Source organism: Apteryx mantelli, chromosome Z (assembly GCF_036417845.1).
Source record: "Apteryx mantelli isolate bAptMan1 chromosome Z, bAptMan1.hap1, whole genome shotgun sequence".
In the NCBI taxonomy this organism is placed as follows: domain Eukaryota; kingdom Metazoa; phylum Chordata; class Aves; order Apterygiformes; family Apterygidae; genus Apteryx; species Apteryx mantelli.
The window spans coordinates 41,551,877-41,569,115 of NC_090020.1; the positions used below are offsets into that span (position 1 = coordinate 41,551,877).

Genomic DNA, 17,239 nt, shown 5'->3' on the forward strand with positions numbered 1-17,239 from the left:
TTGGATGACGGGCTAGAGCGTACCTACAACTCCAGAGAGAAAAGAAATTACTGGGGTCAGAGCTGAAGAGCAGAGAGAGGAGAACTGGGGCTACCTCTGTGCATATCCTCTAAACCGGGCACACAGAAGAACTGCCAAAACATCTTGGCTAGAAGATACACCCTGGTATGGTGAGCAGGGGAAAATTAAGGTAGATATGTGCAGCAGCACCTTCCCCCCTCAAATATCGAGTGTTATTTTCTTAAATTTAAGATGACACAAAAATATTTTATATGAAATATGCAATACTTGATTTGCAATTGCCTACAATTTATTGTACACAGTAGCTCTTTTAAAAAGGAAAAAATTATTAAACTAGCTTCTAAAGAGTTGATGTATGTTCTTCATGGTAGTGACAAAGTCAGCATCACAATGAAAATTTTCTTTTTAAAGGAAAAAAAATGTAGCTTTGCAGTTTTTATGTGGATGCAATGTCCATGCACTATTTCACTGATTACCAATGTAATTTCTATGTATGAGTGAGCGAGCTGCTGCAGCCTCTCAGGGGGTAAGCAGAATCCACGTGACAAAAACTTCCTAGAACTAGTTACCGCCTTCCACTGCAAACACTAAGACTTCATTGACAACAGAGCTCACGAGATTAAACAAAGTGAAATAATACAAAATGTGAAATGCATCATGATAAGCAAGTGGGAAGCATTTGGGGAAGGCATGATTAACCATACAAGATAATGACTATCTTGCTTTGCAACTTCTATGCAAATAATACAATATGAAACTTTAAACTCTAAATGGATATTTGCACAAAAGGCAACTTTTGTTTACTGTAGAGGTTTTCAAAGGATAATTATCTGTTAGAACTTTTGTTATGATTGTTTTTATTTGTTTGGCTTAAATTAAATACTACAAATACACTATAATGTGTATACAGGGAAACTACTTGAAGACTGGTTTTAAGTTTAATTCCTATTACTGAATGAAAATGGGATTTTAAATTAAAAAAAATCTGTTTTGACTAGTAAGACTCTAGAGAAGCCAGCTTTGATCCAGCCATAGCGCATGTTTTATACTGCAGCTAAAAACACATATTGGTTTTATGACATCTGCTGTTGGGCCATCTGAGAGCTTAATTTGGCTTGACTTTTGTAAATAACAGATTTATTATCAGATTTCCTTCACTGATCACACGGGTTTTAATCTCTAGATCCCAACAATTCTCTTTCCGAGAATAAAAGAGTGTTCTTTCATAAATTAATTTAAAAAACTGAAGACTTTTTTTTAAACTGGTAAGAATATTAATTGGGTTCACTACCAAAATGTGATAACATGTGAAATATCTTGTTTTGCATGTTAATGCTTCGTAATTGCACAGAGCTTTTCAACTTCAAAGCTTTTTACATGAATTAAGTAGATGTCTCTGAAGGCCTTACACAAAATTTTCTTTGCCTTCCAAAAGAGATTTGCACCAGACAAAAGCTTTGTAAAAATTTTAGGACTGTGCTTTGTTGCTTTAATCTCCATTTGACTTACGTGAGATAAAATGCTACCACCACTTTGCAGATGGAGCAGTGGAAATAGAGAGTAACTGAATGGAGCTATGTTTGCTCTCCGAAAAGTCTACACTTCACCCGGGCTGTGGCAAGCTGAGCTTCGAGAAACAAAACGTGAGGTAATTTAGTTTTCCAAAGTCATGTCAACATTACCTTCCAGTTATTTCTTTACTTCCACACCAGAGATCAAGCTGCCTGAAAGTCTGATGATTACCTCCTCTTGCGCAGCTCCATGCACAACACCTTTTCTCAAGCAGTCAGGCAGAGCAAAATGCATTTGCTAAGATTCAATCAAAAGTCTTTATCAGGTACTCCACTCTGCTTCGTCAAATGACATTTTAAAACATATTTGCTAGAAACAGTTAAGTTTCCCCAAACCTGATAGCACTAGTTATTCCATTATGTCAGGTAGATTTAAATCCACTGTGAATTGCCACACAGTATTTTCAAGCTGAACTTTCTTTTCACTGTTTTTTGAACCCCAGTAGAGACATGAAACTGCAACAGAAGTTTACAACCTATGAGCTAAAGCATGAATATTTCTCAGCATCATTTTTCAAAATGATGTTTTCTTTGCTGAGTACTTGCAGCATCAACAAGTTTTTTTCTTTGTACTTACCATGTGATTTTTATGCCACTTCACTGGGCGCAGGGAGTAATATATTGGGACTTTTTATTGCTTGAGTAGAAAGTGCTCATTACCTATTTATGTTTATATATAGGAAAAAACAGTTTCTTCAAGTGGCATACATCACACTGTTGTGGTGGTTGACTTCCTCAAGATGGTCTTCTGGGGTTTTGGTGCAGTTTGTGGAGGCACAGTTGCAGGTCTCAGAGGAGGAAAGCTATTACTGGGACTTATCCCCAGCCCTCCATTTTCGAGAGGGAACGGAGGCAGGGAAGGCAGAGGAGGCGGCAGAGGAGGGCACTGGTGTGGAGGCTTCCCCGCGAGGCGGGCAGACTCGCTGTGCAAGTGCACCTCCCTGTTTTTAATGTTATATCGAACGTCACAGTCAGGGCAATAACCATGGTACTGCACTTTTTCACTAAATCGTACCCGTTCCCTCGTTCCTGGCGGCAGACACCGTTCTTTCTCAGGTCTATGCATCAGAGGCTGCATGGCGACTTTGTCCAAATTACTGTTAGGTATACAGCATACATCCCCATTCGGGATGCGGTTTGGCCCTCCTGGCAAGCCCCCATTTCGAAGCAGGGTCCCGTTTGTCTTCACAGGGTTGGCTGAAGGAAGCGGCCTCGGGGGCTCGTCACACTTGACTGGCGTCAGCCGCGGCGGTGGCGGTGGCGGATTGGGTTTTCTCAGCACAGTGAGGATGGCGGAGGGGTGCGCAGCGGGCTTGATGAGCGGCGTGCTGCCCCGCACCTTGACTTTCTCCAAGCTAGAAGCTGTGGTGCTGCTGGAGCTGCTGTTGAGCGTGTCCGTCTTGGAGCTGTCCGTCATCTCATCCTCCAGCTGCAGGTCGGACGTCAGCGTGTCAATCTGGTCAACCACCTGCACAACAGCCAGAATGGGAACAGTGAGAAAAGCTTGCCACGATGAAGGCAAAGAAAACAAAAGTGCCATTCACAATCATTTTTTATCCCCTGCCCAGAACTGAAGTATTCAATTTTTTTGACCGTTGTTCCTTTTTCCTCTCTGCCAACTTAATAATAATAATAATAATAATAATAATAATAATAATAATAAAGGGACAGCTAGGTTGCTAGTCAACACCTGAATACAAAAGAAATGCAACTTGAAACACTCTGGAATGAAATTCTGTTTCTTTCCCTCGAGGGTTTACTTGGCAATATCATTGTACACGAACTGTAATCCTTCAATAATATGTTCTGCCTTCCAGTGCAGGAGGAGACTGAATTATTTAACTTCAACTTATACATGACAGTTTCTGAATCCAACTACAGGATAGCTTTTAGCTTTGACCTTTTGCAAAATCTAGACTTAAATATGCATCTCGGTATTGGTAATATTATACATGTACGATCATAAGTTTGATACACTACTTTCTGACTATTTTCTACATAAATAATTTAGGTATGGAGAAGCAACTACTCCCCTGTATCAGACTGCATTGTCTCCTACTGTGAATATTTTCCTTTAGATTTGTTATCCTCTGAAGCAATCCTGAAATAGCATTCCTTACATGAAAAGTAGCTTGGTTTCCAGTTACAAGTATTTATAAACTCATGCATTTTATTCTAAGTTCTCCTCCACCTTCCATACTTTTGTTTTGTTCATTTCTACAACATCTGATCTCTTTTAGTCTCCCAGTTTCCCTTTTTTGCTGACTTCTGTGTAGGACATGCAACTGATGGTGCCTTTACTAGCTAGGCAAAATGTGTAACACAGCAGTTAAAAGCCCTTCCTGAAAATTGTATTCCACTTAGTGGCAAAATAATTAAGACAGTCTTAATCTATGAGTAACTATAGAGAACACAGCACAGGAACTCCAGGTTTTAAAACTGATCTTTCTCTATGCCTTATTTGTTCACAAAATACACACAAAGAAAGCCCGGTAGCAGAAATGTCACCAGCTAACTTAGCTGTAGAAATAAAAAAACTCATGCCATTGCTTGGGGTCCCTTTGGGAGACCTGTGACATTCTTGAGGGCAGCTGGAGGCTGGATAGAGCATCCTAGTGTACCTCGAATGAAACTAGATGCCTCTATTTGGGCAGCTGAATTAAGCCTCAATCTTGCTCCTTTGAGATTTTCATTTTTACTTCCTACTTTCATTATTTGGTCATCATACTGTTGATTTCAAAGTAAACCAATTTTAGTGGTGAGAAAGCCGTATGTTAACAACTGCAAGATGGTGAAAGTCATTACTAAGGGCAGCAACTCTTTAACCATTTAGTCAAACCTGTAACTCACTTCTGTGCCCACTGGTAAACAGTAAATAATAAAGGCAAAAATACCATAGAACGAAAGAGCCATTTAGTTTCCACTGCTTAAACTGTAATCAAGAGTTTCGTATTTTAAATCTGTAAAATTCACATGCAACAATTCAGTTCACTTTATAAAAGGCCAATGCCTTCATTCTCCTAAAAACAGCAAACATGCGGGAAACCATGTTGCAGAAAGAGAGCTTCCAAAACCCCTTTGAAAAATTTTACCCTACTTTTTCTCTTCAACACCAAAACATCTACAAATTTATCTACAGTTAAAAGCCCAATACCACATTTTGTTTCAGTCTTTACTTCAGCATTTTGTTGGGTTTTTTTTCCAATAAAGAATAAGGAACAAATTATACCCTTCAAAGACAGACACTTATTCCCCCAAATAATCAGTCCACGAGATGGAAAGGCCCAGATGAAATCTCCAACAGGCAGATCTTAAACTTCTCCTCCAGGGTACAGCACACGACTACTTTTGGAAATTCTAAAATAAAGGCAGATAAACCATGTCTGCAGTAAGGCAATGCAAGGATCATAGCAAGAAAGACAGCTTTCAGCAAAAAGAACTCATGTTATCACCATTTATTACAAACATAAACCAAGGCAGAGAGCCATGAAGAACTTAATGAAATGGTGACTCTAAAGGAACATGGAAATGACATGTGTGTTCAGGGAACTAGGAAATTCAGGCACCCCTCTGCAAGTTTTGTATGGATTTGTGCCAATATTAGGTCCTGCCTGCATATGGCTGAATATATCAATGAATACCCTCCTGGAATCCAATAGGTAACGTGTTCATAAACTATCAGTAATAGCTATAGAAGGGATTGCTGCAGTACAAAGCAAAGAAAGCCTCTGGCAAACAGAGAAATATAAAAAAAAAGTTAGACAGCTGAAGGCAAGAGAGAAAGGAAAGACACATCCGTAAGGATGCTCAGCTCTGGAGCATTTGATAGCTTGTAGATGTGAAAGCAGATTGGCCTATATTACAGTATCAGACAATACTAGGAGTCATGATCTGGTTGTGCCACAATATTTTGTAAGAGCTAAATTAAAATGCCAAGAGCAAAAACTGATGAGTTTCTTTTGAGATTGGCTTATTCCTACAAGTCCTAATTTTTCTGTGCCTCTATTTTATACCACAATACTCCCCTCAAAGAGTTTCTGTAAGCATACAAGGACCTTAAGAACCAACATTGCATGTGAGGGAAGATACAACAGAGGACTATTGATGAGGTTATGGCACAACTGGCCATGGACAGGTCTCATAGAGATTATTTGAGTAAACTACTAAATCTTTCTAAACTTAATAAAATTCATTCAGAATTTCCAATATCAAATTCCCAATAAAGAGGAAAACAAACACATGCACAAAATTCTCATCGTTTTATTTTGTTTCCTGCAGCGCCAGTCACAAACAATGGCTTCCTTGCTCTAGGCCTCAGGTATGTGACAAAAAGATGGTCTCTTCTCCACACTGCCCCAAATAAATCTACTCCATGCACTACGGAAACAAAACTGCTATTTATTAGTTTGAGACTGACACATTAAAGGTTATATTCCACTGTTGCTATGATGATATTGCTGTAATTACGTATCGCTCGTGTGTCATAAAATGGCAGATATTGATGATGACACAATTTGAGTCCATTCAAACTGCCTTTTTGACAATACAAAAATGTTTTCTGGAATAACAGGGAATTTGGGCCTTAAGAACGGTCCTTGAATTTAAATGATTATAGAGTTTATCTCTTGCCCTGCAGCAAGTATGTAGTACACATTTGAAATTTTATGTCACCTACCTATTTGCAAAACGGAAAAAGAATACAAAATAGCTCTGACAGCACAACAGAGTTTATCTGTCCAGATTGATTCCCACAACAAGCAGTGATCCTATTTACAGTTGTTTTCTCTTGTTTTTTTGCCCCCAAAGGAAAAATTCAGATAGGATGAAAAAGTAACAGAGAATAGGTGACTAATACACTAAAATTGATGCAGTAAAAAAAACCCGCAAGTTAAAAAAGAAGTCCCCACAGTATGCTTCCTGTGGGAGTAAGAGAGAGAATATTTAAAAACAAAAAAGCTGTTCTAGTTGCACAAAATCTGTTTGTCTGTGTTAATACATGCACTGAGCCAAAACCTTTTGACCTCACATCTAAATTCTTCAACAAGTCAAATCTTTGTTTATATCATCACTTTAACACTAAAATATGCGTGAGTTTTGCCTTTTTTTTGACAATTTGGTATCTTCACCATACAACGAGCAGAAAAATCAACTGTTTGGGTAAAGCAAATTTAAGGCAGATACTATATTTATCCTTCACCCCCAGTTTATTGATTGACAATTATTTTGCATTTGCTTGTTCTTTTACATTTTTATGCAGACACTCGAGCGTTTCTTTCTGGTATTCCTAAGACTAGAGGGAAGATCAACAAAAGCAATAGTATTGGTAAAATGGGTGCATAAGATCTATAATCATCATTTAGAAGGGGTAATCAATTGTTTTGAATTAAATCTCAGCTCTATCTAAATTCAAAGAGCAAGGGTTAATTTAAAATCTAACACTAGCTAACAGCAATTAGCAATAACACAGAAAGTCCTAAGTGAACAGAAGTACAATTAGATGAAAGGATTTATGACTACATTCAGTAGATTTGGGAAAAAATGTTAATTATGAACATACCATTTAAGAAATAGTTTAGTGCCCAAATGCACCAATGCTCAAAAGTCTGTTAACTCAGGTGGTAGACCAACTCACCTTGCAAGCCACTTCTCCTTGTTGAGTACCTAAATCACAGGAAAATTTAATGTTGCATGACCTTAAGAAGATGACAGATCTTGGCTAAAGCAAATGAATGCCACTGCACTTGAGTTCTTGCTTGTAAGTGCACTAACTTTTAATATTCTAAAATATTTTTTAAAATTTCTTTTTACAAATCTCTATCACAAAAGGTTTCCACAAGATATCTACAGTAATAATTTGAATAGGATTGAGTGTAGAGATACAAAATTGAAAAAAAAAAAAAACATTGTAGGAAGTAACCCGGGGTACTTTCCTGATACCAGCAAAATCCAAATCTTTAGAGGATGCTATAGATACTTGATATGTTTTACAGACAGGTAGAATAACACATTTCTCTCTGCTTCAAGAACTTTCAGGGTTGGATTAGATACAGAAAACTAGAGAATGAGAACAAAATTAACCAAGAGGTAAATGACAGATCAGTGATTATAACACTGACATTTGTGCTTAATTTCAATATTAGTTTTCTGTTAAAGAAAGGTTATGAATAGCACTGATCAATGAAGTACAAATAAAAAGGAGTGGTTAGAAGATAAACAAAGTGGATGCATGGAAGGGAGCACTCTGCACTCCAGAGAGGATGTGGATGAAATAAAATACCTGTGCAGAAGCTCACAAATAGCCATTGAGAAGAGGAAAAGAAAACACTAAGTCAGCAGGGATTGCTCTGGGCTGACAACTTGCCAGGTAGCATTTAGGAAGAGCAGGCAATGAGGCTAGACGACTAGGTTTAAAGATAGCAGTGCAATATAAAGGAACAAAGGCACTTCAGACACATTTTAGGGTTACAGCATAAAAGCTGAAGAAGCCAAAGTGAATCACTGTATCCCTAAACTTGTATTTCAAAAGACGATCTACAGTTAGTCACAAGAATTTTTGCAGTGCTTTTATTTGTGTGATTACGCAATACGCATCCACAAATGTATATTTAATCTACTGAGACTTTTATTGTCTCCTTACAACAAATGTTTCACCAGGTGTGTTTTTCTGCCTTTCTAAAAGCAGGGGGGAAATGAGGCAGTAAGGTGCTGGTGTTCAAGGACTATATAAACCACTGGCTGCACTCAATCCACCCTAGAAAACTGCTGTGCTTTTTTTGTTCTTAGCATTCCCTACTCTTGAATAAAGAAAGAAAAGCAATATACTTCTAGAGATTCATAAACTTTCCAGTCCACAGATTTTCAAAATTATAATTTTTCCTGTGGTGCCCACCCATTTTCAGTTTTGAACTTTTTTTTAATGTTTCATATGGTTTGATGAGTAAGATTTCTAAACTGACTTGCTTCTGTAAGGCTGGCACCTCTTAAAACAGCTGCATATGCAAAATGTAAATGGTCGTTAGCTGTGATATTACTTGTGAGATGGAATAGTTATAATCCACATATTACTGTTTAGTACTATATTACAGCAGTGTGCAGCTATGAGATTGGATATAACAGTTTGCTGGAAATTTTCTAGAAAATGAACAGTTACGTATAAACACTTATCTTGATTTTAAATCAGCCAGAACTCAGTCAGGTCAGGAGACTAGTACAAGTTTCTGCTTGTTCACGTTGAACAAAGAAAATTAACTGGAAAAAGGAACAATATTTGGTGGTATTCTTTAATAATAAATTAGCATTTTTTTATAATAAACTAGTATGCTCATTCTTTTTGCAGCAATTGTGAAAAACTTTCCAAAGCTTGGCATGGATTTTTTTTGCACTGCATGTGCAGAATTAAACACATGACAAGCCAGAAGAAGAAACATGTAGTTAACAATAAAACAGCAATCACCTCCACCACAAAGAGGCCATCCTTGCCTTTAAGTAAAGAACTGGCAAACACGCGATGTCAGTAGTTCTAACATCTTATGATCGCGTCTCTAATCCTACAAGAAATTGATCACTTGCTATAATTACTACAGGAATTTCTAAGACAAGCTGTCAAACGATTTACCTTCTTGTCATCTTTGTTCATTATATCCTGCAGTTACTGGTCTTTTGTTGACAAAAAGGAATGTTCAATATAACTAAGGACACAGATGAAGGCTTTTCCCCCCTCTAAGTCTTTGCCTGTAATTGCTGAACCACCACAGAGCTAAACGCAAATGAAAGGGAGGTCCCTGTTAATACTGAGAGAGTCAGAATAAGACCTTGTTCTCAGGTGTTTACAACTCAAGCTTCAGGCATCCATGATTATACATATATATCGTTTGCATTTGCCACAATTAACTTCTCCCCCCCACCCCCAGTGAATACAGCTTCCAGGTCAAAGAGAAATGCATTCTTTTCTCCTCATTTAAAAAATAATAATGATGTAATCACTGCAATTGTACACTGTTTAAAAACACTGGACATTTTGTGGCATTAGAGGATTTTTCCATTTTTAATATATTTTGGTATATTTTTAACTACTGAGAAGGAAAAAAAAAGTAAGTTCTTGCAATCATTATTTATTACACTTCAGAGTCATTATGTTTTAATGATTTTTAAGTTGCAGAATGATCATAATGGACTCATTTTTAAATAAAGGAAATAAACAGACAGACTTCCAAATGTTCAAATTGCATTTCTTCAAAGATTTTAAAATGTCTTTAGTCATTCAACTTTCTATTATTTCTTTCAGCATTCTATTCTTGATTTCCAACACAAACTGAGAACTAACAGTTACTTTAATTTCAGACTCCTTAATGAAGTGCGTTGTCAGAAAACAGAACAAAATATCCCCACCCCATGAGATTAACTTATTTCAAGGAAGAAAAAAAAAGACAAGTGACTAATAAAAGAAAACTTCTTCTTGATATCATGCATGTTCAGGTTAGCCACACTTTGATTTGTGATCAGGTTCACTTCTAAGCTTGCTGTGGTACAGTATTACCAACAGTTCAGAGACTTTTGTTCTTGACAAGCTTTTGCTTTAATGAACAAAAGACACTAAGGACAGACAGTACATGCTTTTCTTCTAGGATAAGACTGACTACACGGTTGCTCCTTAACTTTGCATAGCAGATTACAGAAATAGTCGATTTTTAAATCATATACACAGGATGCGGGGATGTCTCCTTCTATATTCACTTCTATCTAACTAATCTATCATGAACTATATTTTCTTCTGTTATTAAGGCTTACACAGACTCAGCTCCAATTTCAGCTGTCTCTTCACTGAGGTCCAATAATTGATTTTTTTAGGGAGGGGGGTAAGGGATGGGTAGTTTCAGCTGGATCAGTACCTTGATCTGACTTCTTGCATGATGGCATGGAAGCTCGTGCTGGCCCGGAGACAGACCTACGGCAGGCAGCCAGCGACAGGAACGGAGATTGACCCATCTTCTCTGGGACAGTTTGCATTTCTGTTGGTTTAAAGCAACTGTGGCAGCCTACATGAGAGTGCAGGTGCTCCTATTCAGCCACGTTACCAAACACAGCAATGACAATCTAAATAGCACAGGTATTCCAAGGTGAGAAAAGGAGGGAAATGAGGACAGGAATTTCAAAACAGATCTGAAAATCTGGGATAAAAAGTTCACCATTGAATTTGGACATCTAAATAATCGGTCAGATTTTCAAAGATGCCATGCATGCAAGAGGTCTCTGATTTTGCTGGGAGTAGCTGCCTGTGCCAAGACAGACCTGTAATAACTGAGGAGGCAGAGTATGAAAATGATCAGAAAGGATTTTAACAGTATTCACAGATTAAAGTCTTGAATGGTCCTGTGCTGGGCTAGCCTGAATTTAGTAGCACTGAAAACAGTATGGAAGTGTAAAAAAAAAAGTTCAGTAGGATGGACAAGAGGTTACAATAATACAAATTAACCTTTATGAAACCAAATTTGGATTAGAAACATATTTATAAAGCTTTCTAAGTCAGGAAATTGCAAATAAAAATCAGAAGAAGAGCTGCATTAGGAAAGAACAATGGTCTGTTTAGTTCAACATTGTGAAAAATGCCAAAAAGCTGATCCCTAGGCAAGAACATAAGAATACAGAGGTCACAGAAACATTTTTGCAGAAACTATCCCAGCCTCATACAATTTCCACCTCATACAATTTCTCCAAGTTCATAATTATTCATGTAGACTGAACGTAGAGGTTCCTTAAAGTATGTGCACCCCCAAACATTAATGTTTACTGTGGAGACTGAAACATAAATACTTTTTTAGGTATGCTCTTCAGATACATTAATAACAGCTAGTAAAAAAAAAATTAAATTTTTGAATCAGGTAATAATATAGCTCTGAAAAACACTTTCAAATATTCAGCATACCCAAAAGCATTTTTTGAGAAACTGATAAACAACTCCATTGCAATTCCTTTACATTAACTCCAATCTTATGCATTAGGTATCTTTCTCTGACATTAAAAAACCACCTCACTGGGAAGACTATTAACCAGAATCCTTCCTCTTCCTCTGACAGTCTAAAAGAGGCTCCAGAAACAGGTGTTTATCATCCTTTCATTCTAAAAACAAAAAGTAGTTCCCAATGAATAGCCAATACATCTTTTTGGAGACCACCTGCGAGACTGCTAGATTTTTTGATTAAAAGGACCTTATTAGTGAAATACTGCTCTAAGCCCAGATGGCCTCTGTATTTTAATAGATTGGCACCATTGCTGTTACGGTTCCAAAGCCACTTCTAAGCACAAATGCAATGTGAGAGGAATTTACATTAATCTGGAAGTACTAACTCAAAGCCTGTTGGATGGTCATTAAAATACATTTTCAACAGAGCTGAACAGAACTTGAGGATTTAGATTAGCAGACACATTTCCAAACTGCTCTTTTGGCCTTAAGACATTGCACAATCCATTAAGTCGCATTTTTAATTCACAATTTGGACAAATCCAAAGTTCACAGCAAATTTTAGGTGAAGTGAGAACACATTCTGCTTTTCACAGTGGAAAGTTACTAAAGCAGCAAGGCTTTTTTCCACTCAGATATTTCTGAAATACTCTTTGCATTGATACAGTTTCATTGAAAGAAAGAGCTTCTCTTCATGCAAAAGGATAACGTATGCACCTTGATAAAAATAATTTTAGTGATAATGATGATTATTATCAAGAAGTTACATAACTTCTTCAGCTGAAAGCTCTTAAAACATGGCCTAGACGAGCACCCTTCTTTCCTCGCTTTCTTGGCAGGCTGCAGGAGAGCACTTGCACTCCTGCGGGCCAAGTCTGGAGGTAAATGAGCTTCAGACTTGTTCCAAGAAGAAGAGAACGAAGGAGCTATTGCAATTATTGCAATATTGACCCTGCTGAAGGCTTTTGGGCACTCAGGCTGACTTCTTCCATCTGGATGTACTAGGCAGAATACATGATGTACGTCAGCCCGTGATGAGGTTACACCACTAATAAATAATAGTAGCAAATCGGCTAAATCCTGCGACGAGAGAAAGTAATCGCTGTCAAGCATTTAGCTTTGAAATGAATACTTGGTTGCCTTTTAATTATTAGTTGCTTCAAGTTAAATGACTTCTGCTCACAATGGATCACAAATATTTAAGGAATTTAATTAAAAGTCATAGAATATTCTATTCTGAGCAAACATCTTAATATTTATGGATAACTTTTTTTAGATCATTTTAAATAAATGCTCTGTGCACACAAGGGAAATACAAAAATAAGAGTTTTTATACCATTTTTTATTTGATGTTTTCTACATACATCATAAATGTCACAATGCTGCAAAAGGTTATTGAGTCTCAGCTATCCATGGCATTGGTCTAAACCACATTTTGATGCAACAATCTAATTATTTGAAGAAAGGCTAATAACTGTCCTCTAGATACAACATGATTTTTTTTTTTAAGACCTAGGCAGATATATAAATATGATTCCTTCAAATCATTAAGACAGTTTTATTATTTTAAACAGTGAATATGAGCAAACTGTAACTGAAGTTATTTCTATAAATATAGTTAAAATAATTTAGCAGTAATTACACTGTTCACATTAACATAATACGAACACTGCAGAGAGCTGTTTAAAAAAATTTCAAAGTAAATAATGTAATCTAATATTATATGTTTATATAGATGGTTGCTTACTTTATAATTAAAGCTGAATTTAATCAAAATCACATTTTTCAGAGCTTGAAGAGGCTTTTTATTTGCCCTCCAGTGCAAATAACTTAACGAATAACATAAATTAAGGATGCACGGAGAGCGAAGGTGAAGGAGAGGGTAGAGCTCATGTCTGCAATCAGATACACGCTCTATTTGTTGAGCCTTATGAATGCTTACCGAATGTCTTTAAGATTTAGAAAGCCTTCTGCTTTCAAATCTATTTCTAGTATTTGTGCTATTAAACACCTCAAAAGAGCAATCAGGAAGTCTGTCCTTGGAGACATCCTTGGAGACACTCCAAAGCCGACAGCCGCGGTGCTGGGCAGCCTGAGCAGGGGCTCGGCCCAGGCAAGCTCCAGAGGCCCCTGCCAAGCCCAGGTACTCAGCCCTTCTCTAGCTCAGAGCTTTCAGGCACTTTTGAAAGTGGAAATTGTTTCAGTGGGCCAGAGCACAACACTAGGAACTTCTTTTTTTTTTTTTTTAAACAATGACTAACTATTTTTTTCCCCTCTTAGGCATTTGGCTCATGTTTTCCTCACTATTACTACCCCAATTCTATTCATGGTCAAACATCGGGCAAGTTATAACACAGGAAAATGCAAACCTTTCCTTTGCATTTGCACAGTCTGGAGAGAAGAAAGTTTTAACCAAAGCAAGGCAGTTAAACCAGCCTAACTTAATCTGCTTAAAGATGCATGAAGTACAAACAGCTTAATTTTCACCAAGATTTTATGCTGAGTTAGTAAATTCAAGCTCACTAAGCAGGCACTTTTCTTGTGATGAAAACATGGGCTAAGATGCTCCTACATTGTTAGGAGCAGCTGATAAAATATTCAGAAAACAGGGACATGATTTAACTGTTCCAAATATCTCAGTTACAGAAAGAGCTGAGAGCCTGTCATATCTGTAATGCATTTATACTCCCAACACTACTGAACTATTAAAGGGGAAATTTTATCATCTTCATCTCACAGATAAGGAATCAAGGACTCATTTTGGGGGGTAGAGCACCATGCCACCGTGTTTTTACTGCTGCTCGTCCTTCTGTCCAGCCCCTCTCGTGTGCATCCAGTTCTGCACCAGCCTGTTGACACAGCAAACAGAAGCCAAGACGCATTGGATGTGGCATAGGTTTCCCTTGAGGGTACCTGCTTTTGCTGTTTTTGAATGCAAGAGAAACACAACTTGTCAGAAGTGATTATTAAAGACTGAAGGTGACATTCAAGAGGTCTATTTCCATCAATAAATGAGCAGTTGCATCACAGCAAGACACTGCAGTAGTGAACTACACTGATACTGAAAGTAGAGAACAGTTTGAGAAGAGATTTGCAAAACATAGCTGTTGGGGGGGGGGGGGGGGGGCGAAGCAATGCCCTGTCTAGATCATGCAGGGTAGCTAACTGCAGTTAAGATTCAATATAACAACTGCAATTTTCCCACCAAAGATAAGGCCAAAGTGATTCCCACCTTGAAACCAATAAGCACTACCCAGCCTTTAAGGTTTTGTTCTGGGTTCTGGCTTCCCTGCTCGGCCGTCTCAGTTGAGTGAGCACACTAACAAAAAAAAAATCTATGGAATACTTATTTTAAAGCTATGGATATTAATAATTACTTTTATGACGACTATTACAACACCAGGAAAATTTGACCCAAACCTCACTGAGAGAGGAAAAGAAAAAGTTTTCTATGCATGTGATGGGCCTTCCTTTTACATTATCTTCTGGAATTTGAAACTTGAATATTTGTTCCTTTTTTTTTTTTTAATACATATACATAAAATGCCAGCAGCACAACTTCTGTTGAGGTTAATTGTGCAATCCTTCAAGTACTAAATCATTTCTTTGACTGCCACCCACTTTACTAATCTACTTTGAAGAGTCCTCACACCCAGTCCACATAATTCCCAATCCCTTTCTGATAATTGTACTTATTGCAGCAGGAATGAAATGTTTTGTACCTGTTATGTTAAAGTTGTCCTTACATGTAAAGTGCGGTATTTAACCTGTGCTGATGGCAGGATGCAGAGAGAGGCACTAGGAAGATGCCTTCTTCTGAATGCCGCTCAAGATGACAGAGGTCATCACGATTTGCTTTATTTCAAATAAAAATGCAGTCCTATCATCCAACAGACTACAGCTGGCAAGAAAAGACCTTACGTACAACAGGCCTTTGGCACATGCATTAACATTTCAGCATAAATTTCACATGCTATTGCTCTTTGTAAAATACTCAGACAGCATTGAATAGGTTCCCATTTTGTTTTCTGGGCTTTCAGTGAACAGAAAATGGTTATACTGGCAAGCTGTATGGCTGCTATTCATATTTTAGTACTGAGACCAAGAATTTCAGTCAAGATTTGATCTAGCAAAGACGTATTTCAAACCCAAAGTAAATATAAATTTCATGTAGGTATTTGGGGTTCATATAGATTCACAAAACAGGCCTGTATACTAAGATAAAGTGCATATACATCTAACACACTGAAGTGCTGCAAACTCTGAGAAATAAAGTATCATCTTTCTTCCAAAACAAAACAACCCAAAATGCCCAAGGAAAAAATCAAGTTCTACAAATTAAATATTTTTTATGAAAATCATTGAAAACCTATGGACTTGCATTTAAGTTTCTTAGAGTAATAAAAGAGGTTATTAGTTTAAGCTGAAACAATTGCATATATTTAAGTTCAAAGTATAAGCTCTGACACAAGGCAGCTCACGAACATCAATGAGAACTCTTTATCCAAAGACAGGTAAGCTGTATCTTCCTGGTAAAGGTTGTTTATTTTTAGCTGGATATCACATATTAAAGACAAGAATTCAGGGATAATGTTAATTTAACACACTTCAAGTTATCTTTTAAAGTTTTGTATGTTTAAATTACTATTGGTTAATATCATATTCATGCAGCATCAATAATTAATATTATGTACTAAGTACTGCTCTTAAATATCAATGTCTGATTTCATTCTTCACTTCTGTGTAGCGTGATTGTGACACACTACAACTATCTTCTAGACAGAAAGTGCTAGAGAAAATGTCAGGAGAAAAAATACTTGAACTTACAAATGAGGACTACAGTTATTTCTACTGTTCTTAATGCCAGAAGAATTAAGACAAACTGAAGTGCTGCTGCAAAATATCACAAATATCATAGGTGTTTAGGGTTTCCCCAAGTTTTCTCACACATATACATATAAAATAGACTTATGTCCGTGCTCAAATAATTATGCTATCCTTAACCTGGAGATCACCATTTCTTCTTTTCTTTGTCTTTTATCACGAGGCTAGTAACATACAAAGGCTGGATTACATTTTTAGCCTAACAGTTATGATAGTGGCTTTTTTGTGCTGATCAAACCATTACAAAAAAAGTGTTCACTGATGGTTCCATGAATATAGCATATATTTTTGTTTGGTCCTCGTTTTTGATATTTTTTTTAATGAATTATTTCCCCTACCTTCAGATCAAGGAGTATAAAAACAACATATCAATATAACAAAAGAGCAACAATGTCATTAAGTCATTAAATACACTCTCCAATCAATCACAACTATCACAGTAGAAAAAGATAATTGATAACATTTTGCTCATCTCTCTACCTGTTGTGATAGAAAAACCCATCACCATTTTTTGAATGCAGTTGTTACTTATTCAAATAATAAAATAGCTACAGATTACATGGAAAGAGGTAATAGGAAATAGAGGCAGTATAGTTTTGTGCCCAGGGGACTGTAATTTCTAGCTCTGCTATTGGCCTAACTGCTGTGTTAACTCAAGAAAGGAGCTTCATCTTTATGTGACAGTCTTTTCCACCTTAGGCTTTATCTGTCTTAACCATTTAGATGGTGCACTCTGGAACAGGAGTTATGTTTCGGTTGTGCACAGACCCCCTGCAACCTCTTGCTTACATGTTACTGTTATCCT

General features: G+C 37.1%; 1 protein-coding gene across 6 annotated transcripts in view; it reads right to left on the minus strand.

Annotated features, from left to right (window-relative positions):
* The window catches only part of PRR16 (proline rich 16), a 163,124-nt gene that overhangs the window by 50,973 nt on the left and 94,912 nt on the right, over positions 1 to 17,239 (minus strand). For 5 of the 6 annotated variants that reach the window (XR_010886873.1, XR_010886875.1, XR_010886872.1 and 2 more), the window contains exon 2: positions 2,170 to 3,060. Coding sequence is in view for 1 of the 6 variants with exons in the window: in XM_067315651.1 (XP_067171752.1) it covers positions 2,302 to 3,060 (759 nt within the window). In the remaining 5 variants the exon portion in view is untranslated. Of the gene's footprint in view, positions 1 to 2,122; positions 3,061 to 17,239 lie in introns of those variants that run through there. The other variant, XM_067315651.1, reaches the window with a different exon arrangement.